Source organism: Podarcis vaucheri (genome assembly GCF_965113315.1).
Source record: "Podarcis vaucheri genome assembly, chromosome: 15".
NCBI lineage: Eukaryota > Metazoa > Chordata > Lepidosauria > Squamata > Lacertidae > Podarcis > Podarcis vaucheri.
This window is the reverse complement of record NC_138753.1, coordinates 16,756,816-16,783,922: the sequence shown is the minus strand read 5'-3', so window position 1 is coordinate 16,783,922 and position 27,107 is coordinate 16,756,816. Positions and strand designations below refer to the sequence as shown.

General features: G+C 43.9%; 1 protein-coding gene and 1 long non-coding RNA gene across 3 annotated transcripts; one reads left to right on the top strand and one right to left on the bottom strand.

Annotated features, from left to right (window-relative positions):
* Positions 1-9,664: 9,664 nt before the first annotated feature.
* On the bottom strand, positions 9,665-11,973 carry LOC309519354. Its single transcript, XR_014213814.1, has 3 exons — positions 11,858-11,973; positions 10,970-11,081; positions 9,665-9,987 (listed from the first exon to the last, which is right to left on the bottom strand). It is a non-coding gene; the product is annotated as an uncharacterized lncRNA (long non-coding RNA).
* A 1,211-nt stretch (positions 11,974-13,184) lies between these two features.
* On the top strand, positions 13,185-20,166 carry LOC309520147 (C-C motif chemokine 5-like). 2 transcript variants are annotated; one of them, XM_082201618.1, is made up of 4 exons: positions 13,185-13,327; positions 16,993-17,049; positions 18,245-18,356; positions 19,551-20,166. In XM_082201618.1, the coding sequence occupies exons 1-4, from the start codon at positions 13,222-13,224 to the stop codon at positions 19,639-19,641; spliced, it is 366 nt and encodes a 121-aa protein (XP_082057744.1). In that variant the 5' UTR covers positions 13,185-13,221; the 3' UTR covers positions 19,642-20,166. The 2 variants fall into 2 exon arrangements, 1 of the variants encoding a protein (XP_082057744.1); XR_014214146.1 differs by lacking the exon at positions 13,185-13,327 and adding an exon at positions 16,127-16,282.
* Positions 20,167-27,107: the final 6,941 nt, after the last annotated feature.

The following is a 27,107-nucleotide window of genomic DNA, read 5'->3' as shown; positions in this document are numbered from 1 at the left end:
GGCAGACTTTGCAGGGTATTTCATAGACCCCTTGGTTTTCCAGCTGGATTTTGTCTTTTGGGTTTCTGAGGATATTGGCTATTTTTTGGTTGGTGCAGAAGGCTGTTTTGATATTGTGTTTATGGAGGATTTTGCTGATTTTGTCTGTAGTGCCCTTGATATAAGGAAGGAGGGCCATGCCATTGTTTTCTTCTGTGTCTTGGTTTTTGGGGGGTGTTTCTTTTTGGATTAGCTTCGTAACCCTGTTTTTCTGGTATCCATTGGCGATTAACACATTTGAGAGATTCTGTAACTCAGTTGTCAAGTGGTCTTTGTCAGCCAGGCGTTTGGTTCTGGAGATGAGAGTCTTGGCTACGGAGTTTATTTGTGCAGGGTGGTGGTGTGATTGTGCATGTAAGTAGCGGTTGGTGTGTGTTTTTTTCCGGTAGATAGTGTGTCCTAGGGAGCCATCAGGTTTTTTGTAGATTAGGACGTCAAGAAAGGGCAGTTGGTTGTTGTCTTCTATTTCCATAGTGAATTGTATTTTGGGGTGTAGGCTGTTGAGATGTGTGAGGAAGCTATCTAGTTTTTCTTTCCCGTGTGGCCAAATTACAAAGGTGTCGTCAACATATCTGAGCCAAAGTTTGGGTTTGTGTTCTGACTTGTCTAAAGCATTGGTTTCAAAGTGTTCCATGTGCAAATTTGCGATGACCGGTGAGAGGGGTGATCCCATAGGTGCTCCTTCTATCTGTTTGTATCTTTGTCCATTGTGGATGAAGTACGTGTTGGTTAGGCAGTGGTTGGTCAGGTCCAGGATGTATTTGGGGGGGTTGTATTTGTTTTGAATGGCTGTCAAGGCTTCATTAATGGGCACTTGAGTGAAGAGAGATACAACATCGAAGCTCACAAGTAGGTCATCGGGATGTAGGTATTGCTTCTTTATTGTTTCAATGAACTGGAAGGAGTTAGTAACGTGTGAAGCGATGGATTCTGCATAGGGCTGAAGTTGCTTAGCGAGAAATTTAGCGAGATTTTGTAGAGGTGAGCCTATGGAGCTGACTATTGGTCTGAGTGGTGTTCCTTCTTTGTGTATCTTGGGGAGACTGTAGAGTTTGGGGCATCTGGAAGATTTTTCTCTGGGGATGATTGTTAGCTGGATTTCTTCACTGATAGGAGAGGCTTTTATTTTGGATTTGGTGGTTTTTTCCAGATAGGTGGTGGGATCTGTTTTTATAGGTTGGTAGGTAGGGTCTTGGAGTAGATTTGATAGTTTTGCTTGGTAGTCCGATGTGTTCATCACAACAGCAGAATCCATCGCTTCACACGTTACTAACTCCTTCCAGTTCATTGAAACAATAAAGAAGCAATACCTACATCCCGATGACCTACTTGTGAGCTTCGATGTTGTATCTCTCTTCACTCAAGTGCCCATTAATGAAGCCTTGACAGCCATTCAAAACAAATACAACCCCCCCAAATACATCCTGGACCTGACCAACCACTGCCTAACCAACACGTACTTCATCCACAATGGACAAAGATACAAACAGATAGAAGGAGCACCTATGGGATCACCCCTCTCACCGGTCATCGCAAATTTGTACATGGAACACTTTGAAACCAATGCTTTAGACAAGTCAGAACACAAACCCAAACTTTGGCTCAGATATGTTGACGACACCTTTGTAATTTGGCCACACGGGAAAGAAAAACTAGATAGCTTCCTCACACATCTCAACAGCCTACACCCCAAAATACAATTCACTATGGAAATAGAAGACAACAACCAACTGCCCTTTCTTGACGTCCTAATCTACAAAAAACCTGATGGCTCCCTAGGACACACTATCTACCGGAAAAAAAACACACACCAACCGCTACTTACATGCACAATCACACCACCACCCTGCACAAATAAACTCCGTAGCCAAGACTCTCATCTCCAGAACCAAACGCCTGGCTGACAAAGACCACTTGACAACTGAGTTACAGAATCTCTCAAATGTGTTAATCGCCAATGGATACCAGAAAAACAGGGTTACGAAGCTAATCCAAAAAGAAACACCCCCCAAAAACCAAGACACAGAAGAAAACAATGGCATGGCCCTCCTTCCTTATATCAAGGGCACTACAGACAAAATCAGCAAAATCCTCCATAAACACAATATCAAAACAGCCTTCTGCACCAACCAAAAAATAGCCAATATCCTCAGAAACCCAAAAGACAAAATCCAGCTGGAAAACCAAGGGATCTATGAAATACCCTGCAAAGTCTGCCCAGCCACGTACATTGGACAAACAAACAGACGAATAAATGCACGTATCGCAGAACACAAGAATGCCGTCAAAAAAGAAGAAAAAACTTCCTCTCTTTTCCAACACATGAAAGAAACAGGACACGAAATTAATTTTGCAGATTCCAAATTGCTCTTTAACATGGAACATCACCACAAGAGAATAATCATGGAAGCCATCGAGATAGAGAAACACCCTCACAACATGAACAAGCGTGACGACACGTCCCGCCTGCCAGACATCTGGAAATTAGCCCTCCCCACAAAAACCGACACCAGAACCAGAGGCACACAGAACGCCGTCACCAATCAACCACACCAGACCCAAACCCAGACCCTCTCCACAGACATATTACAGACTCCATCCAGTAGCCAAACTATAGTGGCACCTCCGGATGCTGCACCCCCCTGCAATCCCTACACAGATCTGGCTGGCACAAGGCACAAAACCACAGCTCGCCCCTATACACGAAGCCAAGCCAGAGCACAACTAAATGCAGCACAGCCATCTTCTCAGAAAAACTCTTCACAAGCTCAAGAGGTCAAGACACAAAAGCTTTAGCAACTAATCTACACTTAATGACCCACCCAGTGGTATTCAGAATATCACTCATGAAATCACTCAAGATATCCCTCAAGTAATTAAGGAACAAAAGAAGAAAAGGCACACTAATCTAGGAACTTCCTCTCTGCCCAGAACGTTGGAGGCTATACACCACACCCCTCAACAGTATTTATAGAAACTCAAACACCAGATTCTGCTCTGTTCCAGTAACAAGAAGCCGAAAGCACCAGCCTGAAGATGACGAGTGAGACCTCGCCGAAACGTCGCACAGACACCCCGACTCTTACACGGGAAGACACCCGAAGACACCAAAACCTGCATATATATATATATATATATATATATATACACACACACACACACACACACACACACACACACTAATATATAAGTATGCAATTCATTAGGAGGAAATTCCTTACAAAAATGCAAAATTTGAGGAAAACACACACCCAAATGTCTACAAGATTCCATTCAGACTTTTAAAAATATAAATAAATGCAAAACTGAGAGAAGCCGAAATTGTCAGATTTCTACACAACCAGTGGGAAGTTGTAGCCAATCTCTGCTGTGAGGTGACAATTTATCCATTTCACCCTGACCTCATAATTTTCTCCATCTCTCTGCTGCCTCCTCTTATATTTTCCCTCACAGTCAGCTGGCTCGCAAATGCTTGAACCTTTTTTCATCACCTTCATCCATCCACTACTGTTTGGACAATATTAGCCCACTGGGCCCTTGGCTTTTGCCCAGAACCCAAAACTTACACAACAGAAGGCAGATTACATCTGCTGATGGCATGGAAATAATCCTTCACAGTATTCTTCGGGAATATCTTCTTGGAATGCTTCGTTCAGCAGGGAGATGTATTCACCCCAGCTATAAGAGGTGGAGGGAAAAACCGGTATTGTCATTCATATACAAAATTCATAAAAAGAAATGAATGGGTATCACAAGAGACAACATCATCCACTTGACTGGAGGGTTACCCCCTCTTATCTTTACACTGAGGCCCTTGCATTTGAAAGCAGAAGTGGGGAACATCAGGCCTGGGGTCTGAATGTGGCTATCTATCTGGTCCTCAGGCACCCTCCCCAGACCATACCCTTCTCCTCTTTAGAGATCCTGCTCTCCACCTTCAGGACTGAAGTCACCAAGTGGGGGGTGGGAGATAAGAAACATTCAGAGTTTCCATTTCCAGAATTGAGGAGAGGATGTCAGGGGGGCAAATCAGTCCATGGTTAGCAGAAAGAGGAAGTTGGGTGCAATCGAGAGATGCACAGACCGAAGGAGGCTGATGGAGAGTGAGGCAAATTTCACAAGAACCTTTCATGAGAAGGAGGGCTGTTTCTACACACACTGACGTCCTACGATACAGAGGCAGGATGCCATGGAAAGGGTACATCACTTGGGGCTTTTGAGTTCATGAAAAGGTAATGGGGATGGAGGGGCTCCCCTACGCAGAAAGGTTGCAGCGTTCTTGTTCTTTTAATTTAGAAAAAAGACGAGGAAGAGGTGTCATGATAGATGTTTATAAACTGATGCAGGGCAAGAAGAGAAAATTTTCCTTCCTCTCTAGAACTAGAACTAGACTAGAACTGGTTGAAATCCAGCGATGCTGATTGTTGGACGATTCGCGCAGATTATTGGAAATACTTCTCCACACAGGACATGGCTCAACTATGGAACTCACTTCTGCAGGAACTCACTTTAATTAAGTTATAGAATTGCAGAGTTGCAAGGAACACAAAGGATCATCTACTTCAAACTTCTGCAATGCAGGAATCACAGTGGACTAATCATTTCCATGCACAAACTGTTGTCTCCTTATGATTATCCATTCTTCCATCCTTGTGCTATTAAGACTCTTGCCGCCGTTGTCGCATACATGAAGATGTTTTTCAATTTGCTTGACAGGTCTTTTCCTACAATCCCTAGCAAAAAAGCTTCAGGGTTTTTTTTACAAATGTTAATTGGAACATTTTCTTCAACTCATTATATATCATTTCCCAGAATTTTTAAATTTTGCTACAATCGCACCACATATGGTAAAAAGTCCCTTCTTTTTCCTTACATTTCCAGCATATATTTGAAGCAGCTTTGTACATTCTTTGTCTGGTACACTTGTAAAGCAATCCAAGTTGGTGGCCATCACTGCTCCTTGTGGCCATCACTGCCTCCATGGTCTCTAGTTTCATGGAAGAGCATCTTCTTTGCACACAAAACATCCCAGGTTCAGTCCCTGACTTGGGCGTCAGAAAGATTCCCATCTGACATCCTGGACAGCTGCTGCCTGTCAGTGTAGGCAATGCTGAGCTTGATGGACCAAATAACATAAGCCACCTCTTCTGGCTTATGAGTTTGGAGCAGTAGGTGGCCAGTTGGCTTCCCCGCCCCCATCCTGCCCAATGTGCTCTTTCAAAAACACAGAACCATCCCTTGGAATTTGCATTCCTTTGAATTTTGCAACGCAATCCTCCAGCCAAGAAATCTGCACAGAAATGCAATTTTTATTTATCTATTAAAATTGTCAATGGCTTTATCTTGCCCAGGCTAATACAAAGTGATTTGTTACCAATCAAATATCCCGAGGTGCATTAAAAATGCACATAGTAGGAAACATAGCTTATGAAAATGCACCACTTAGGGGAAATGGCTTTGCAAAATTGCATGCAAATAAGTATATATGTAAGAGAATTCACACTAAAATGCTGGTGGATTTTCAGAAGGACTTTATTCATTAAAATATTTATATACCTAGAATTCATAAAGAAGACATCAAAGCAGTTCAAAACAACTTTACATAAAACAGACACAATATAAAATATGTGGAAAACTTAAAATCAGAAACCAGTTAAGCATTGTGGAACACCATCTTTATAATTGCCCGTGTATGCCTGGCAAAATAGACACATTTTTATCAAGCATTTGAAATATGGAAAAGAATAAGCCTGCTGGTTCTTCCCTGGCAGAGGGTTCCACAGGACTAGGCTGATGACACTAAAAAACCGCACCAAACAAACCACAAATGGATGTAGAAAACCAAACATAAGGCTGGAGAAACGAAAAACTGAGAGGAAACAAAACTGACAAATTAAGCCATCCATCACTTTCAGTTTCAGTTCTGTACTGCAAGAAACAGCTGTGCTGATGTCTTGCACTTTCATGGACAACTTGCTTTGATGTTCTCCTTCCTGGAACAGCCTTCCTCTGAATCACAGAAATCCCTTTTCTGTATTGGCAGGACCTTTTCTTTCTTTTTTACATGTTTGCAAACTCAGTGTGTTTGTTGTTTTAAAAAGAATTAAATAAGTTCAGCAAACTCCTGTCTTTATGACTCTCTGTCGTTCCTGAGTTGACACCTTCTACCCCCCAATCACATCCACTCTAAAATCCTGAATTGCACCAGATGGCTCCTAAACTCACACTTGTACAGATCTGCATCCCCCTGATCACCTCTTTGGAACCAACCTTCTGCTTCCATTGTTTTCAATTCTTGAACTCTCATTTTGGCCTGGGGGTGGGGATGGACATGGAAACTCAGCATTGGGCTCTGAGATCTTCAGGGGATGCCCTTTTCTCAACCTCATCACCCTCACAGGCATGCTTGGTGGGGACATGGGAGAGGGCCTTCTTTGGAACGCCCACCATAGAGAAGGTCCTATTGGTGACCAGAAATAAAATATTTTGCATCACTAACAATTAGAACTTATAGGAATGGGGAGGGAAATGGAAAGGGAAAGAGGAAATATATGTACTTCACACATGCTAGACTGGGCTGTAAATTATGGGTACTGTTCTACCCAATGCCTCATTATTTGTAAAATCAATACATTCCCAACAGACTGCATAAACATTGTTTCTTTTGGCCTCTTGCTACTTTTAATTTTTGTGTCAGTTTCTTCCAGTAATGCTCTTTGCTAAATTGCATTATACTATTGGTCCATAGTTAATAACTGTAATGTTTCCATGTCCTGGCAATAGTTGTTCTTGCAGTGGTTAATAGATGTGCTGTGAGTTCTTTGTTTCTAATTTGCCTCATATAATGACTATACAAATTAGGTGGGGCCAGACCTAGGGTCATGGAGACTGTCTGCACAGTAATCATAGCTATTTCTGTAAATACATTTTCCCAGAACTTTTGTATTGTTGGGCACTCCCACCACATGTGTTGGTATGTCCCTAGAGTGGGATGTCCTATCCAAGACATGGGAGAACTGATCGGTTTTATATAGTCTAGGCGCTAAGTACCAGCCATGTATAATTTTAAGGGCTCTTTCTCTGGGCATTGTCAGTATGGGTTTATATGGCGTTTTTGTGACAAAGGTTTTGTCCACAATCTGTTCCAAATCTCTTCTTCAATTTCTGAATCACAATTCAGTTCCCACCACTTTCTCAAATTTTGCTGAGGACCAAACAGTACCTTTATAATAGATTTATAGAAAGATGACATTAAACCTTTTATATTTTCTTCCACTGTAATTTTTAATATGCCCTTAATTGTATCATAATTTGTTTGGGAATTTGTTTTAAAAGGACCTTAATTGTCCTAATAGTCTTGATATCTGAACATTTTCAAAATGAGTTTGCATCTCATTAATGGTGAATGGTTACCCATCTTTGTAAAAATCTTTAAAATAATATAGTTCTTTTCTTTCTGCTCCCCTCTCCTCAGAATTGCCCATGGATTTCTGTCACCATTCCTGGCAATTTGGGCTACAGCTAGCACTGAATGTCATGCTGAAAACATTTTGGTTATGACAACTAAAAATTTGAATTTGTATAAGGATAATTATGAAAAATGCTGGTCAGAAATCAAAAAAGATCTAGAAATATGGTCAAATTTGAAATTGTCAATGTTAGGCCGAATTGCAGTGATTAAGATGAACGTATTGCCTAGAATGTTATTCTTGTTTCAGACCTTGCAGATTCTTGACAAGATGGAATGTTTTAAGAGGTGGCAGAAAGATATCTCGAAGTTTGTCTGGCAGGGCAAAAAACCCAGAATCAAATTTAAAATATTGACAGACGCTAAAGAAAGAGGGGGCTCTGCCCTGCCGGATCTAAAACTGTACTATGAGGCAGCAGCATTTTGCTGGCTGAAAGAGTGGATGCTCCTCGAAAACACAGACATTTTGGATCTGGAAGGCTTCAATAATGCATTTGGTTGGCACGCATATTTATGGTATGATAAAATTAAGCTGCATAGCGCCTTTAAAAATCATATTGTTAGAAAAGCATTGTTTAATGTTTGGATAAGGTATAAAGATCTGTTGGAAAACAAAACCCCTAGATGGGTGTCTCCAGTGGAAGCCAAAGCAGTGAAGAAACTCAATATGGAGGTCGGATGGCCAAAGTATTGGGAAATCTTGGAACAGGAGGGAGACAAATTGAGATTGCAAAGTTATGAGAAAATGAAACATAAAGTACAAAATTGGCTTCAATATCATCAAATAATGGAGTTTTTCAAACAGGATAGGAAAATTGGCTTTCAGGTGGAAAAATCAAAATTAGAGACTGAATTGTTAGAACCCAATACTAAGAACTTATCAAGAATGTATAACTTGCTGCTGAAATGGAATACACAAGATGAAACAGTTAAATCGGCTATGATTAAATGGGCACAGGACATTGGTCATAACATTATGTCTGCTGACTGGGAATGGTTATGGAACACTGGTATCAAATTTACGGCATGTAATGCCTTAAAGGAAAACATTATGAAAATGGTTTACAGGTGGTACATGACCCCAGTCAAGCTGGCAAAAATTTATCATTTGCCTGATAATAAGTGTTGGAAATGTAAAGAGACTGAAGGTACCTTTTATCACCTTTGGTGGACATGCCTGAAGATTAAGGCCTTCTGGGAAATGATTTATAATGAAATGAAAAAGGTACTTAAATGTACTTTCTTGAAAAAAACAGAGGCCTTTCTCTTGGGCATTGCCGGCCAATTGGTGTCAAAAAGGGACAGAACTTTCTTTATGTATGCTACAACAGCAATAAGAATACTCATCGCAAAGTATTGGAAGACACAAGATCTACCCACCCTGGAAGAATGGCAGACGAAGGTGATGGACTATATGACGTTGGCTGAGATGACAGGCAGAATCCGTGATCAGGGAAAAGAGACGGCGGAAGAAGAATGGAGAAAATTTAAAAGCTATCTTAAGGACTATTATAAACTTGATGAATGTTAGAATGTTGTGGTTTTCAGGAATAAAGGGATACAGTGATATAAGGTCAGAATACAGAAAAGACTAAGATGACAGAGGGTGGAAAGGAACAATTGGGAGTTGCTATAAAATTATGGACATTGGGATGCAGAAAGGGGGGGTATGGGGGAGTCCTGGAAAAGACGTTTATGAAAAAATGTTATGAAATTATACGTGTTTGTATGTCTTTTTAAGTGTTTGTTTGTTTTTAAAAAAACTTTGTAAAACCAATAAAAATTTTATTAAAAAAAAAGAAAGAAAACATTTTGGTTAAACCATGAACTTGAACCTCAGATTGCAAACCTCCCTCCCCATTCAGCATGGACCTCCCCTTCCCTTCCTCGTTCTTCTGGTCCAACCTTCTTGAAATTTGGTATTCCAAGAGGACAACAGAGGTAAAGGAAGAGGCTGAGATAAAAAGCATATTATTATATCTTTATTTATTGGAAGCCAGTAGGAATTCAGATATGCTGAAGTTACACCTTCTCAATATCTCTGCCATCAGTTTAGAGAGCCAAGAGTTTGAACAAAATCTGTTTTTTAAATATATAAATTATACATTTGAAATATATAAATTAAAATGTATAAATTAACACATATAAATAGGGGCATGTAGTGACAGGCTTGAGATCGACATAGCAGTTTCACAAAGTTGCTTGGAAACATACAGTTCTTTGCAGGAACAGAACTCCCTGAAACAGTGTGAAGTTTATCAGATAAGATGATGTAGCTAATAAAGGAGTGCTTGTCAATGTCAGGGCCCACTGAGGCTCAGACGTGCCTTTTCTTAGTCAGGGCTCTGCAGTTGGTACCAGGTGGAGTGGTGCAGGTTCAGCTGGTGGGTTTGTTCTTGTTGTCAAGATATTCCATAAGATCCTTGACCCACTGGGCATTTGGGTCAGCACAGCTTGATAGTCCATTGTTGAATATAAACCTGCCATGAAAAGAAACAGACATTCACCATGTGGCACTGCATGTGTACTTTTAATTCTCCATTAGCCTGACGGCCTCACTTCTTTTGGGACGGGACAAACAGGTGGGCAGTTCATCTCCTACATCAGGCCCAGCCTTAATAGAGACCCCGTGCCTGCCGTAGGGTGTAGAGATGGGGCAGAAACTGGTTCTTCTCATACTTTTAAAGTGGATACTCAAATCCCCACTTCCCAAACCAATACGCTCAACATAATGCAATTTGTCTTCATGATTTGTACTTCCCTGAATTTTGCAGTATGAAATTGCAATGCATATTATACACACATGAGAGAGAGAATAACATATACCGTATTTTTTGCTCTATAAGACTCACTTTCTCCTTCCTAAAAAATAAGGGGAAATGTGTGTGTGTCTTATGGAGCGAATGCAGGCTGCGCAGCTATTCCAGAAGCCAGAACAGCAAGAGGGATTGCTGCTTTCACTACGTAGCGATCCCTCTTGCTGTTCTGGCTTCTGAGATTCAAATTTTTTTCTTCTTGTTTTCCTCCTCCAAAAACTAGGTATGTCTTGTGGTCTGGTGCGTCTTATAGAGTGAAAAATACGGTAATGATGCAATTCATTAGGGGAGAATTCCTTGCAAAAATGCAAAGACTGAGGAAAATATGTTCCAGAATGTCTACGAATTTCCACTCAGGCTTAAAAAAAATATAAATAAAAGCAAAACTGAGAGAAATTGAAAGATTTCTCCACAACTAACAGGGAGTTGTTGCCAATCTCTGCTTCCAGGGGACAATTTATCCATTTCAGCCTGACCTTCTCATAATTTTTTCCATCTCTCTGTTGCCTCCTCTGCCATATTCTCCCTCACACTCAACTGGCTCACAAATGCTTGAACCTTTCTTCATCACCTTCATCCATCCACCACTGTTTGGACAATATTAGCCCACTGGACCCTTGGCTTTCCCCCAGAACCTGAAACTTACACAATAGAAGGCAGATTACATATGCTGCTGGTGCGGAAATAACTCTTCACAATATTGTTTGGGAATACGCTCTTGGGATACTTATTGCAGCAGGGAGATGTGTCCGGCGCAGCTATAAGAGGTGGAAAAAACAGGTATTGTCATTTATTTACAAAATTCATTAAAGAAAACCAAGTGGCGGGTTTCCAGTTCCTATCTGCCTTAATGGAGGGAGCCCCCACAACATTGTGGGCATCGAAGGTGAAGAAAAACAAGAATGATAGAGGGTAAATCATTCTTGGAAATTCCTCCCAGGGAAGGGAGGAACAGGCTTCACTCGCACTTTGATAATACAGTATAGATTTGGAATTAATTGGAATTGTTTTGATATTAATTGGAATCTGTATAATTGGCAAAACTGTAGTAAATATTGGAAAATTAATTTAAAAAATATTAAAAATAAAAATAATAAAAAATAAGCAACTATCACCAGATACATGAAGGTTTGCTTGAGCTGAGGTTTACCCTCCCCCCATATCTATCCATAACCCTTACATTTGAAAGCAGGAGCAGGGAACATCAGGTCTGGGGTCTGAATGTTGCCCCTCAGGACTATCTATCTGGTCCCCAGGCATACCCTTCTCCTCTTACCAGCCCCTGCTCTCCACCTTCCTCGAGTGCCCAACTTCAGGACTATCAAGGCCAAGGAACAGGCGCTAAAATCTCTGTTAAGTCCAAACACAATGTCATTCTCTCGGGCATAACCATTGCACTAAACAGACTTTCTCAATGCAATTCATTTTGAAGCATCTCCATACCCATTAAGGCCCAGCAGCAGGCAGCACGAACCCCCGAGGGAGCCCCAACTCTCCTAGGATGATCAAACAGAGAGAAAGGAGAGGGGAATACCTGGAGCTGCCTTGGCCATGGAGAACAAGGCCATGGCAAGGAGAGCAGTGATGGCAACCAGAGAGATCTTCATGTTGTCTAGCGATGAAGATTTGAGGACTGTCCAAATGGCTTTCTCAGTTCCTCTGATGCTCGGTACCTACTGTAAAGCTCCTCCAGGATTCTTCTTATATAGGATTTTGGCTGAAGTCACCAGAAGGGGGGAGAACATGCAGATTTTTCCATTTCCAGAATTGAGGAGATGATATCATGGTGGCAAATCAATCTGTGGTTCACAAGAAAGGGGAAGCTGGGCACAATCAAAAGAGGCAGCAATTGAAGGAGGCTGGTGTAAGATGAGGCACATTTCACAGGAAGAACCTTTCATGAGAAGGAGAGCAGTTTCTACACAACGTAGCTCCTCACTGGGGATGGACATCCCATGATACAGAGGAAGGAGACCAAGGAAAGGGTGCATCACTTGGGGCTTTTGAGTTCAAGAAAAAGTGAGGGACGATCATAGAGCCACAACAGTTTGTGCATGAAAATTATTACTTTGCTGTGATTCCTGCATGGCAGAGGGTTGAAGTAGATGACACTGTTTGTGTGGCGAGTTCCCGCCTCCCCCTGGTGGAAAATAAAGACACAGGACACCAATGAATAAGGTTAATGGGCTTAAATAGGCCAAAACTTTATTGGTTACAGGTAAGAGCGGTATTGGCTTAGGCATTGGTCCTATTCACTATCTGGCTTCAGCTTGATTGCTTGAAGACCGGGAAGGGTTAACTCCAGCAGGGGGAGCCCTGCTGATGCACGTCAACTAGGAACTCCCCCGGGGTCAACGTTCGGAGGCGCGCTTTAGGCCCTGGCCTCCATAGGCTTCAGACGAGGCCACACCCCCCAGGATCCTTTAACAGACCACCCTTCAATATTTGGGGGGAGGTAATGGTGCTCCTCCCCCCTCAACACATCTAAATAACAATACCCCTACCAATGCCTAACCACCAAGACCAAAGAAGTTGTGACGATTTTTTTTTGCTCTCAACATGCATCACTGTACACTTGTTTACCTTGAATGGCACTTGTCTGCATCCCACACCCATTTTGCCTGGGGCAGATGGGAGAAGAGCAGGAAGAGGGGCTGAGCCAGGCCTTGGCAAAAGGGACATCACGGGACACAGAATGGATCTCTCAGCCCAGAGGGGGAAGTCTCAAGGGATTACTATTTCAAGCACTGCTTGAGAGCAGAACAACCACCGAGAACTTCTGACTGATGCAAGATCCCTTTTTCATGGGTCACAGCCGGCTTCCCCCTCCCCTCTGCCCCTGCCATGGTTTGTGTCATGTGAGTAAATATATCCCCAGAGGAAATCTAAGACGCCACCATGACAAAGCAGTTTCTCTTGAAGTGGCTTTGGTTCCTGGCCCTGCAGAACCAGACAATGGTCCTCAAAAGCCAAGGAAGGAGAAGAGTGGGAAAAGGAGAACCAGGTAGGCCCTTTTCAGTTTTCTCTTTTGCCCTGGGTGCGTCTGAGAAGCAGGCACATTTTGCTTTGAAGTAGACCAAGGGCACAAGGCAGCTTCAGGAAGAACATGAGAAGAGCCTGATGGGATCTGGTGCCCCATCTAGTCCAGCATCCTGCTCACACCCTGGCCAGCCAGATGCCCATCGTGAGAATTCAACAAGGAACATCCGAGCACAAGAAGATCCAAGCACAATTCTGAATCATAGAATTGTGGAGTTGGAAGAGACCCCAAGGGTCTTCTGGCCCAACCCCCTGCAATGCATGTGACTAAATATATCCCGAGAGGAAATCAAAGACACCAGCATAACAAAGCAGTTTCACTTCACTCGGGTTTGGGTTGGGAAAGGTTCCTCGAAAGCCAAGGCAGGAGGAGGGTAGGAAAAGGAGAACCGGAATGCCCTTCTTATTTTGCTCTTCCCTTTTGCCATGGGTGCTCATGAGAAGCCACATAATCTGCAGTATAGAGATAGAGAGAGATAATTCGTCAGTGGCTTTATCTTGCCCAGGGCAAGCAACTTGCAAGCAAGCAAATATCCTGGGGTAAATTGTGCACAAAAATGCACATAATAGTAAACGTAGTTCATGTTGTTTGTGGGCATCCATCTGTCTCGAGAGACAATGGAGTGCATGAGCAGCCATGAGGGTGCAAACCTGGGCAGTGTATCTGGAGGTCCTGGGCTGCCCAGATGACAAGACCCCCCTCTCAGCCTCACTGATGTGATCCAAAGGAAAGCAGAGCAATATGTTTGCAGGAATATGGCTGCAGGAATTGCTGGAAAGAGACGTACAAGGCACCATCCAACCATCTTAGGGACTCAGCTCTGGATTTGTGTAGGGTTTACTCTTTAGCCTTTTCTTCTCCCAAAGGTGTCCCTCAAGGCAGTGGTGGTTTAGGGTCAGAGTTTTTCTTCTACTAAATGAGCTACCTTCCCAGGTTAATGAGCCCCGTCTCATTTCCCTCTAAAGCATGTGCAGATACTGCCTTCATGACCACCGGATCCACTATTGGTCTCATCCACTCATTCTGTTGGAGCCTGATGAAAATGCATCATTTTAGGAGAAATCACTTTGCAAAATTGCATGCAAATAGGTATATAAGTAGAAGAAATTCGCACTAAAATGCTGCCGGATTTTCATGAGGAGCACGTTGCAGCTGGGGCAGAGAAAGAGCATTTCTGTTCTTTTATTTTTCCACAGTAACAAAAGAAGACACAGGGGAAAACACACTTACGCTCAAGCCAATGTTGCTTGGAGTGTCGTTCCACCACCACCTCCTAGCGACCAGACTCCTCCTGCTGCCTACGGTGGCTGCTAAAGGCAAACCTCCTCTGGGATTTCTGTTCTGAGACATGCAGAACATGTCTAGTTCTCAGGGAAGGGGGGGCTCTGACAAACTTTCCAGAGACAGTGTTTCACTTGGCTGCTGCACGGATTTGAACACATACGACTCCTGCCTCTGTTCACTGCTACTTTGCTCCTGTTCTTCCTCACCCATTATTTCCCAACCCCTTTCCTCTTCTTCTGGGGTGTGACCTGTTTCAAACCACCAGTCCAATACCTCATTCTCTTCTGCACCCATCCCCCTGGAATGCTCTTGGACTGGCGGTCTCCACCGCTCCTCCTCACGCAAACAGAACATTCAACAGACTGAACAGCCAAATGGTCTTAAACACAAATCCCACCCTCTCTTTCACTGGTAGCAGCTTGCTCACGCACCCTGTCTCACAAAAATGAATATTAAACTGAAGTTGCAGGTGATGTGCAATAGGAAATGAGTCGTGAGAAGCCCTTGGCCTCTCCAGGGCAGCAATCTGGTCAGCAAAGGAACAAACCCATTTCCTAAGAGCCAGGATTTCCTTGTACCAAGCAGACATCTACAACATGGTGCTGCCTCTCTCAGCTTCACCAGGTCAGCTTCCCTGAGGGCCAGGAGCTTCTTGTACCAAGGACACGCCCCCCCCAGCTGCAGTCCAGCAGCCAGAGAGTCATACGTGGCACTTTCTGCAGGAGCTATGAAGCATAAAGAGAGAACGTTGGAGGAACATCCAAGGCTTGCTTACTGTTCTGTGACATTTTGATTGATCTTGGTGAAGTGTGGGTTTGGAGGTTCATTTCATGGAACATCAAAAGCTTCCCTTGCATTCCTCACTACACTGTTTTTTGAGGATTGTATAACTACCCACTCCTTTCAGTAAAAAAAGGTAAAGGGCCCCTGACAGTTAAGTCCAGTTGCAAACGACTCTGGGGTTGTAGCAGTCATCTCGTTTTACTAGCTGAGGAAGCCGACAATTGTCTGCAGACAGTTTTTCCGGGTCATGTGGCCAGCATGACTAAGCCACTTCTGGTGAAACCAGAGCAGCACATAGAAACGCCATTTACCTTCCCGCCGGAGCAGTACCTATTTATCTACTTGCACTTGACGTGCTTTTGAACTGCTAGGTTGGCAGGAGCAGGGACCGAGCAACGGGAGCTCACCCCGTCGCAGGGATTTGAACCACCGACCTTCCAATCGGCAAGCCCAAGGCTCAGTGGTTTAGACCACTGCGCCACCCGCATCCTTTCAGTACCTTTCCCCTAAAGAACATGTTTGACCAGTAGTTATTGCAACCTTCAGGGTTTCACTGCTTCCTTCAAAGCATCAGGGACCAGCTTTCTTCTCACTCACCTCCTGGACCCAGTTGTCCAATGCCCTTTTGAAAGCCCAGTAGCCAAGGAAGACAAATATCAATCATCCAAGAGGGTTGGGCTGAGGTGTGTGCATGTCCTTTTCCTCCCTCCCCATCAACAAGAAGGTTCAGCTGTGGAGGCAGACGGGGGATCTGTGCAGCACTGAGAGCAACTGACTTGAAGGAGAAAAGTAAGAGGAATCTCTACCATAGCAGATCCACAAATTCACCTTGGAAGAAGAGCAGACTACAAGGTAAGATGGAAAGTGAAGGGAACCCCATGAATACAGGACAGAATTGTGGAAGGTCCGGAACTAAAGAGAGGCAAACAAACCCAAGCCTTTCTATGTGGGGTTACCTTGTGATGAGAAGAGCCTTTAACTCTGGGAGGAATAGAGGACTTTGTAACCTCCCAGTGAATGAGAAGAGCTTCACAATCTCTGGGGGTAGTTGAGCCCAAAGATCTTACACTGAAGGGGAGCCAGAAGGACTGAAAAGAATAATGAGTCACCCCAAAATCCCTCCTCTCTCTCCCCTCTCCCAACACAGATAGCAATAATACGTTAGCATTGGGGAAGCACTGCAGAAAAAACTAATCAAGCAGGATAAATCCTGCTTGGGCTGGGCTATTCTTGTGTTAAGAACAGACCAAGGAAGGCACCAGCAAGAAACCCCCAGTCCGAAGGGGTCCTCAGCTTCTCCAGATCAGCCACTTTGGACTCAGGGGAGAAAACACATTCCCTGAGAGCCAGGAGCTCATTGCAAGAAGGACATCCCCAGGTTTCAGGGGACCCTGCCTGCTTCTCGGTGGCCTCAACCTGTGGGGTGCCCTCTTTGTCCTCTGAGGACTCTGTATCTGGTACCATTTGGGGGCTGGGAAGAGAGCTGAAGAAGCTTTAGTAGGTTAGCATCATGGAAGCCGAGAGTCCAGGGAATGGTCCTTAAATCTGTTCTTCCTCTCCAGGCAGCATGAAGACCTCTGGGGCTGCCCTCATCTTCCTCCTTCTTGTGGCTATTCCATGTGAGTCCAATTCTTTCCTCTCCCCTGGTAGTTGTCTTACCAGAGTTGGGACTCCCACTGAAGGGTGTCATGCCACTCCCTGGGCCCTGATGGAGTTAGGGGTGCTCTGAAATGAGGAGCCCCAAGACGGTCCCTTCCTGTCTGACTCAGACCCACCACTCCATTCCCATGGGTCCTGCCCCTGGGTCCCACTAGAGGATTGGCACTGAAAGCTTTTAAGGTGAGATGGAAAGCCACTTTCAGATGGGGGCGGCTTCCCTTGTTGGCCACCTTCCTGGGGTCGCATGCCCAGTGGTACTGAATGTAGCCGCTCGCAAAAGTGGGGCAGAGCAACTGATATAATCCATGAATTCCAAGCAGGGGGGGAGGGAGGTGTTGTGGTTTTAGCCCAGCCTTCAGTTCTCTCTCCCATTCCACAGCAAGGGTGCTTTCCAGACAGGCACAATCACTCAAAGCAGGGGCAGAGGAGGACTAAGGAGAGGCAAGGCCCATGGAGGGCACTCTGCATTCTGACCCACGACTTGAGGCTCCCCTCCCCTGCTTTTCAGCATAGGATCATAGAAGTGGATGGGACCTCGGGTGCCATCTTCTCCAACCCCCTTCAGTGCAGAAATAGCAGCTCAAGAATCCCTGACAGGTGGCCTGAGTTCAAAAGCCTCCAGCAAAGCAGACTCCTACACCTTCCAAGGAAGTCTGCTCCACTGCAGTGGCAGACACTGGAGTCTCAGATTTCAGCAGCACCCTGCGCAACACCAAAATTCTGCGCCCCCTTGCTTCTCATGCTCCATTGTAAATCATAATTGTGGCATTCTCAGCAGTGCCCCCAAGGCTCCATGCCCACTGAGACCATGCTCCCCTACATCCACCTCTGTCCACTGTCAGTGAGGAAGCACTGCAGGACCAGTGGGAGTCTATAAACTGTAAAATGTATTATTATTTTGCCAGGGGAAGTCTGGGGAGAGGGAGATAAAGAGGCTTAGTGGGGGGAGTGGAGTCATCATTCCAACCAAAGGCTTGAGGCTCCCCTTTCCAGCTTGTTCAACTTAAAGTCCTCCCTGCAGAGGCAAGGGAGAGGGAGTGTCCAGTGATGCTTCAAGATGACCAGTGCAACCTCCCCTCCCCGAGCAAGAGCTATTAAGTATCCAACAAAAGCAGTCCATCAATAACAGTGCCTGCCTTCTCCTGCTTTCAACAGCTGTGGTATCCAAAAAATCCTGCTGCGCCACATATGCCAAGAAACCATTCCCAAAGCACCAGATAAAGGAATATTGGTACCTCACCTATCCATGCAAGCATGATGCTATAGTGTAAGTTTCTGGTGCTGGGTCAAAGCTGAGAGAACACTTGGTTAAGGATGCTTCAACACTGTGGGTGAAGAGAGCTGATGAGACGCTTAAGGCTTTGGAGGCCAGTTCTGAGGTTGGGGTAAGGGATGCAGAAGAGAGACATAAAATCAGAAAGATAGGGAGAAATTGTCACCTTGGAACAGGAAGTGACTCCACTTTGAAAAACATTCAGGAGTTTTGGTAAAGGTAAGAGGTAACATGATGGAAGTTCGAAAAATGGTGAAAGTGGAAAGAAAAATGCTTTCCTTCCTCTTTCATAACACTAGAAATTGTGCACATTCCCTGAAATTGAATGTTGGAAGACTCAGGGCAGATCAAAGAAAGGACTTGTTAGCATAGCAGAAAGTCAAAATATGGAACTCATCCCCCCAGGTGGCAGTGAAGGCCATCAGCTTGGATGGCTTTAAAAGTGGATTAGACAAATTCATGGAGCAATATCGATGGCTGGTAGTCATGATGGCTATGGGCTGCTCCTACAGTCAGAGGCAGCAATGCCTCTGAATACCGGTTGCTGGAAATCACAGGAGGGGAGAGGGGGCTGCTGCTCACATTCTCCTTGCTGGTTTCTCACAGGGATCTGGTTGGCCACTGTGAGAGCAGGAAGCTGGACTAGATGGGGCATTGGCCTGATCCAGCAAGTCTCTTGTGATGTTCTTGTGTTCCCATGGGATCTGCTACGATGCCCAGCTAGTGATGGATGAAACTCTCCATTTCACAGTCTTATGGTTTTACAGTCTTATGTTCAGTTTGCCCAATTTAAATGAAGGTCTTCTAATCTACATGCATTTCTGCAAGCTGCTTCCCCACAACAGGAAGTATTTTTGCACCTGATTTTTCCCAATATGAACATATCTGCATGCTCCAATTTGCTGAAAAGCTGAATGGCAAAATTCAGAGAAACATGAAATTTTGGAGGCAAGCCACATCTTGTATTGGATTTGGAAGTGTGAATTTGATAGGTATACATTAAGTTGGGAACAAAATTAATTTCTCTCCCTCCTCCCCCCCCCCCGCCGCCCTTTACACACACACCCCTACAATGGCAGGACGCTTGAAAAATGAAAGCTTAGAGTCTTGGCACCAAATGCAATGACACCATCCTAAATCCAGTCCTCTCTGTAGCACATTGTAAATGCCTGCTTCCCCCCCTGACAGATTCAAATTCAAGAATGGTAAATTGGGCTGTGCTAATCCAGACGACGAATGGGTGCATGATCTTGTGGCATATGTGGATACGTTGTATTAACGTCCTTATCCTGGCAACTACAGACCCCTCAGAAGGAAAAGGAACCCCTGAACCTCAACAACTTCTTTGCTGTTTTGGTGAACTTCCTTTCTGCCTATCTCTCTCCACCTTCAAAAAAAAATGACTCCTTAATGGCTGGACAGAGTATTCATCCAAGGGTCTCTGTGGCTATCAAGGGAGTTTGTCAAATGCCCTTTTCTTAGTTAAGTGTACTTGCCTGGCATAACTGACATTGTTTCAGGGTTTCTGTTCATGCAAACAATTGTCTATTTACAAGCAGTTTTGAAAGACCAACATGTAGTGCAGGACAAATCTAGTTCCATACCCCTTAGTGCATGTTATTTACATGCTAACTACCAGGTCTACCCAAAAAACATTTTTGCTTCTGCACTGATGTAAAAGAGCTTGCGAACATATAACTGCTTCATATTGCATACCTGCTTCGACTACCTGCCCTTCCTCTGCTCTGAGTATGCTTGCAGATCAGTTCTCCTGTTGGCTTCCAAAAATAAAGATGCAAACTGCTTTGTGTCTCTCTGAGTCTTTTTCTTCTCTGGTAATCCCACAATGAGGTGGGTTGGATGGGAAAAGGTGGGAGGGGAGAGGCAGGTCAACCCCAGACCCGGAGGATAATGTTGCAGTTATTAATAATGCACAGCTTGAAGCAACCGGATGCATAAAAAAACTGACTCATTTTGAAATAAAAATTGTCCAGACCCATAAATATGATTCAAAGCTTTACTAACCAGAACTTCTTCAAAACAGATACAAAAAGAAATCAATAATACATCCAAGTAATTCCATAAGACATATGGTTGTCCAAGCATAGGCTCAGCATCATCTTAGAAATACAATATAACTCCGAACAGGCCTAGAATCAAAAGTCTCTCTCCTTACAGTATCCATTAGCCTGCAGCTTTATTCTCTTCCAGAGAGACTCATTTCCACATATTTCTCCCACTGTGTCTTGGAACAAAAAAACACACCAAACACAGCTCCCTTCAAAATGGCAATTTGCAATTCAATGCCTTAATCACATGATCTAAGGTTAATCACTCACTTGTAACAGCAGAGAACATCAACAGTGAATCATTAACTTAGCTAGAAGCTTAGAGAGGTTGACAGAAGAACCCCCCAAGCTGTTTACAATGAAGAATCTAAAAGATCTGCTTGTTTTAGAAATCACAAAGATTTAAAAAACATTTACATGCATGTTTCAGATATTTTAAAACCCTGAGATTTAAAAAATAATTTTACATACTAAAATTGCATGTTAAAATGACGTGTCTTGCATGATGAAAGAAAACAATGTAGTGAACCCCTTTGTTGTATCCCTGATCTCTGATGGTGATGGAGGACCTTAAGATCTGAGTAGGCTGATTTGGGAGCCGGGTGTCCTACAGGTCCTGGGCTCCCAAGCCATGAAGGCCTTTGAATGGACAACACCATAAGAACATAAGAAGAGCCTGCTGATCAGGACAATGACCATCTAGTCCAGACTCCTGGTCTCACAGTAGACAACCAGATGCCTGTAGGAAACCAGCCAGGATCAAGGATTTAGACAAGAGGTTGTTGGAAGAACGTTCTGTCCTGGCTGATTAGCACTGTCAAAACTAAAAATAACAAAACCTGTGTCTGGAGTGGCCCTCAGCTTCTCCTGGTCAGCCAACTTGATCCCAAGGGACCAAAGTCATTTTCTGACGGCCAGTACACCCCCAAAGCTACGGTCCAGCAGGCAGAGAGTCTGACGTGTCACTTTCTGCAGGATCCACATAGTGGGCAGTCTTCAGAGGGAGTGTAGGAGCAGAATTCTAAACCTTACTCATTATTTTGTGACGTTTGGATTAGATACCTTCCAACCGTCCTGATTTTCCAGGGAAAGTCCCAGAATTATGAAAGCCATATCAGCTTCTGATTTAATCCTAGAACATCCCTGTTTCCACTCCCTTGGGCAGCGTTCTCCCTTGGGCAGCTTGAAGCAGCTGCTGGAAAGTGGGCAAGTCGGAGGAGAGGCCACTGCCACTGAGGTCCAGCCCCACATGACCCATGAGCTCTGAGGGGCAGGCAGAGGGCAGGGCTGCCCTGGGTGGGAAGAAAGGGGGAGCAGAGCAGAGTGGGGCGGGAAAGACAGGAAAAGTAAATTAAGGAAGTTAACCTCAGCAGTTCACATTGAGAGTAGAAAAACCATCAGTACATGAATTAAAAAATAATTTAAGCCATTCAGGTGTCAAAATGCTCATCTCCACTTGAAATAGACAAAATTTCAAAAGAAGGGTGTTTCAAGACCCCTGCCTCTCCCTGAAAAGGCAAATGCTTTCAGTTTTCTGTGAAGATCAATTTATTCCCTCCAGCTGAAGTTCTCAAAGCAGACAGTCTATAAACAGACACCAGGAGGTGCTGTAGTTAAAGACATGGCCATTCAGCCTTCACCTGCAACACAGAAAAAGCAATATATGATCTAGTCTAATGGACCGATCAGCCCACACAAACAGGCTGAGATTGCTTCGTAACAGGAAAGCTTCATTGACCTCAAGGGAACAATCTCATTGCTTAAGGGTCTGGGGCTCCTTGTACCAGGAACACACTCACAGCTTCAGTCCAATGGCCAGAGAGTTGGACATGTCCCTTTCTGCAGAATCCACAAAGTCTGAAGAGGGAGCATGGGAGGAACATCCCACGGCATGCTTACTGTTCTGTGACATTTTGATTGGTTTTGATAATGGTACCTATATGAGGAAGGTGTGGCTGGGGAAGGAGACGGAGGGTCAACACAACTGACTTTGATGGTTAAAGGTGGGACAAATCTGTAGCTCACCAGACCCCTAAAACTGAACTTGGAGAAGGAGGTGATTACCTGTTCCAGGTAAGAGGGAAAGCAAGGGGACCTCCAGAAATATAGAACAGAATTGTGAAAGGTCTATAGCTAAAAAGTAGTAGACAAGCCCAATCCTTTATATGTTAGATGGTGAAACAGACTCCCTTAGAAAGCAGTGGGCCTGGACCTGAACCTTTTGGTGCCAGAATTCTCAAGGACTGGGGCGGGAAAACTCTCTGGGGGGTCTTCATCAACCCAGAGGGTCCCCCTCAAGGGCATCCTCAGCATTGATTTCACAGGAATGTTCCTGATCCTGGACCTGTGGGTGTCCTGTTTGTCCTTTGGGGACTCTGTATCTGGAACCAGATTGGGGTTGGGGATGGTATGTAAAGGGACCCCAGGAGGAGCTTTAGGTGTTGAGCATCACAGAAGCCCAGGTTGCTCCTGGAAAGGTCCTGAAATCTCCTCTTCCTCTCCAGGCAGCATGAAGATCTCTGGTGCTGCCGTCACCTTCCTCTTCCTCCCTCTGGCTACTCCACGTGAGTCAATTCCTCTCCTCTCCCTTGATAATTGTTCTAGGAGATTTGGGACTCACACCAGAGTTGATCGTGTTCGTTCCATGGGCTTGATGGTCCTGGGGGATGGAGGTCAGATCAGATTAGGAATCAGCAGGAATCAGATCAGATTATATCAGGCAGGCGCCTTCACTGTACTCTTTTGGGCTCCTGCAAAAATAATTTTTGTTTAGACAAGCCTGGCCAAAAGTTGATACAAGTTTTAAATCCGTTTGTAATGTGTTGTTGTTTTAACTTTTTAAACGTATTAAATTGTTATTCATTTTTTAAATTGATCGTTTTATTGCTTTATCCCTTTTTGTAAAGAGCTTTGAGGGCTTGTTTGTTTTCTTTTTATGACCAATTAGTGCATAAATCTTATGAAATAGATCAGCCAGTGTGGTCACTGTTCAGGACCTAATATGTCTGGTAACTCAACCATGATGCTTGCTCTTCTCAGCCCTGACAGGTCGGCGGACTCCCGCTCCCGGCTGCTGCCTAAGCAACTCTAAAGTTCCAATCCCAAAGAGTGAAGTCGAGGATTATGCCCTCAGCTGGCCTTACTGCCTGCATTCTGTGGAGTGAGTTTTCGGGAATGGGCAAAAGGCAGGAGGGCTGTTGGCCAATTAGCGGGGAAGGGGTTGAAGAAACATGGTGAACGAAGGGTTAGGCATTTGGGGGCCATTTGTTTGTTTGTTTGTTTGTTTGTTTGTTTGTTTGTTTGTAAGGGGAAGGCAGCAGAGAAGCCAGAATAGAGATTGAGATAATTAGGGGGTCAGAAGGAAGAGCAGGAATTAGCTCAGTGGTAAGAGCATCTGCTTGGCATGCAGAAGGACCCGCCTACAATCCCCAACAGCATCTACAGTAGGGCTAGGAAAGACCCCTGCATGTAAATGCTGGAGAGTTCCTGCCAGTCGGGCAAAAAACCCAGAATAAAATTTAAAATTTTAACTGATGCAAAGGAAAGAGGGGGATTTGCCCTGCCGGACTTAAAACTGTACTACGAATCAGCAGCTTTCTGCTGGATGAAAGACTGGCTACTTCTTGAGAATACAGATATCTTGGACTTGGAAGGTTTTAATAATGTATTCAGATGGCACACATATATATGGTACGGCAAGGTTAAAGCTCATAAAGCTTTTAAAAATCATATTGTCAGGAAAGCATTATATAATGTTTGGATTAGATACAAGGATTTGTTGGAAAATAAAACCCCAAGGTGGTTGTCGCCAATGGAGGCAAAAGCCGTGAAAAAGCTCAATATGGAGGCCAAATGGCCAAAATATTGGGAAATTTTGGAACAAGAGGGAGATAAACTGAAATTACAGAGTTATCAGAAATTGAAGCTTAAAGTACGAGATTGGCTCCACTATTACCAAATAACGGAGGTTTACAAACAGGACAGGAAAATTGGCTTCCAGGTGGAGAAATCAAAATTAGAAACAGAACTGTTAGAACCCAATACTAAGAATCTGTCAAGAATGTACAACTTGTTGCTGAAATGGAATACACAAGATGAAACAGTTAAATCAGCCATGATTAAGTGGGCACAAGACATTGGTCATAACATTATGTTTGCTGACTGGGAACAGTTGTGGACCACCGGTATAAAATTTACGGCATGTAATGCCTTAAGAGAGAATATTATGAAAATGATATATAGGTGGTACATGACCCCAGTCAAGCTTGCAAAAATCTACCATTTGCCTGATAATAAGTGTTGGAAATGTAAAGAAACTGAAGGTACTTTTTTTCACCTTTGGTGGATGTGCCCGAAGATTAAGGCCTTCTGGGAAATGATATATAATGAAATGAAAAAGGTACTTAAATGTACTTTTCCTAAGAAACCAGAAGCCTTTCTCTTGGGCATTGTCGGCCAATTGGTGTTAAAGAAAGACAGGACTTTTTTTATGTATGCTACAACAGCAGCAAGAATTCTCATCGCAAAGTATTGGAAGACACAGGATCTACCCACTCTGGAAGAATGGCAGATGAAGGTGATAGACTATATGGGACTGGCCGAAATGACTGGCAGAATCCGAGACCAGGGGAAAGAGACGGCGGAAGAAGATTGGAAGAAATTTAAAATTTACCTTAAGAAAAATTGTAAAATTAAGGAGTGTTAAAATGTTGTGGTTATAGAAAGTAAGGGATTACAGCTGTAAAAGATCAAGTAAAAGAAAAGGAAAGGAAAAATTGGATAAAATTAAGGGGAGGATTTGCTGAAACAAATTTGGGAATTGGAATGCCCCCACCAGCACACGGGTGAGCAGTGATGAATGGTGGCAGACATTGGCGGGGGCACACACACATGAGCTGGTACAGTGGCAGCCAAGCAAGTGGCGGCAGGAGGGTGCGAGCGGCAGCAGGATGGTGGGTGGGGTGTCCCAATTTCTTCTTAGGAACTGTTGGAGCTTATGTATGCACTGTTTGGGGGTTTCTGTTCATGCAAACAACCATCTACTACCCTACCAGAAACTTTGAAAAACCACCTTGTTGGTTTCCAGACTGTGGCTCCAAAATGGATCCAGTTCTCTGTCTCATTGGACGTGTTAACTTACATCTTTAAGTACCTTTTTCCCCTTGCAAATGCTTTGCCCTCTGCATTGAACAAAGTGAACTTGAGAAAACCCAAGTCCAGACTCCTATATTGCTGCTTAGACCACCTTCCCCTTCTCTGCTCTGAGCATGTCAGCAAATCAGTTCTCCTACTGGCTTCTTCCTAAAATAAATATGTGATGGGCTTCATTTCTGTCTTTTGCTGTGTCCTTCTCTTTGCTGAAAATCCCAAGATGATGTGGGTTGGACCAGAAAAGAGAGGGAGGGGTTTAGAGTTAATTTAATACATTTGATGATGGAATGGGTTTTATATTTTATTTTATTCTGTATATTTTATATTTTATTATTTGACCATTCAGCACTTTCCAGTAAATGATATTTTAGCTGCAATATAGAAAAAGCAAAATATGATCTAGATCCCACACTCAATCAATTTATTGCATACTAACAGGCTCTTCATCTTCAAAATCAGATGACCTCATCACAGGTCAGCTACTCTGAACTCAAGGAAACAAACACATTTCCTGAGGGCCAGGAGCTCCTTGTACCAGAAACAAACCCATGGCTTCGGTCCAGGGGCCAGAGAGTTGGACATATCCCTTTCTGCAGAATCCATCAAGTCTGAAGAAGGGGCATAGAAGGAAAACCCCAAGTCTTGCTTACTGTTCTGTGACATTTTGATTGGTCTTGATAAAGTTATTGCCAGACTGTGGGCTATTGGCTTCTTCTTATCAAGAACAACACGAGGTCCCTAAAAAACACCACTTTTTTAGGTACTGCCACCCACTCCCTTGAGTACCTTGCCCCCAAAATGTGTGGTTGGTTGATAGTTATTGTATTTAATGGGACAGGCTAGGTTTTGGTTTGGGGCTGGATGTGGAGGGGAACCACGAGCTGTGCAGCAAAAGGAAATTCAATGCAGAATTTGGTGGTATGGCTTGCTGTCAAGCAAGATGTCTGCATCATCTGTCTTCCTCCAACCAGGGAAGGTAAAATGTTCTGTACATATTCTAAAAGCAATTTCCCTTTGCATAGTTTGTTTGGCACATTTGAACTCCAGATTCCACTCCTCTCTAAGTTCCTGAATATCTACCTTCCAAAAATATACAAAGCATCTATGAATGGTTATGGGTTCAGCTTTCTGTGAAGATCAATTTATTCCCTCCAGCTGAAGTCCTCAAAGCAGATGATCTATAAACAGACACCAGGAGGTGCTGTATTTAAAGACATGACCATTCAGCCCTCAGTGGTGATATTTGAACTGCAACGTAGAAAAGCAATGTGTGATCTAGTGGATAGATCCCACAATTGCCCCATTTCTTGCACACAAACAGGCCTACTCTCTATCTTCAAATTCTGATTACTTCGTAACAGGAAAGCCACCTTGACCTCAATGGAACAAACTCATTGCTTGAGGGTCTGGAGCGCCTTGTACCAGGAACAAACCCATGGCTTCGGTCCAGTGGCCAGAGAGTTGAACATGTCGCTTTCTGCAGAATCCATCAAGCCTGAAGAGGGAGCATAGGAGGAAAACCCCA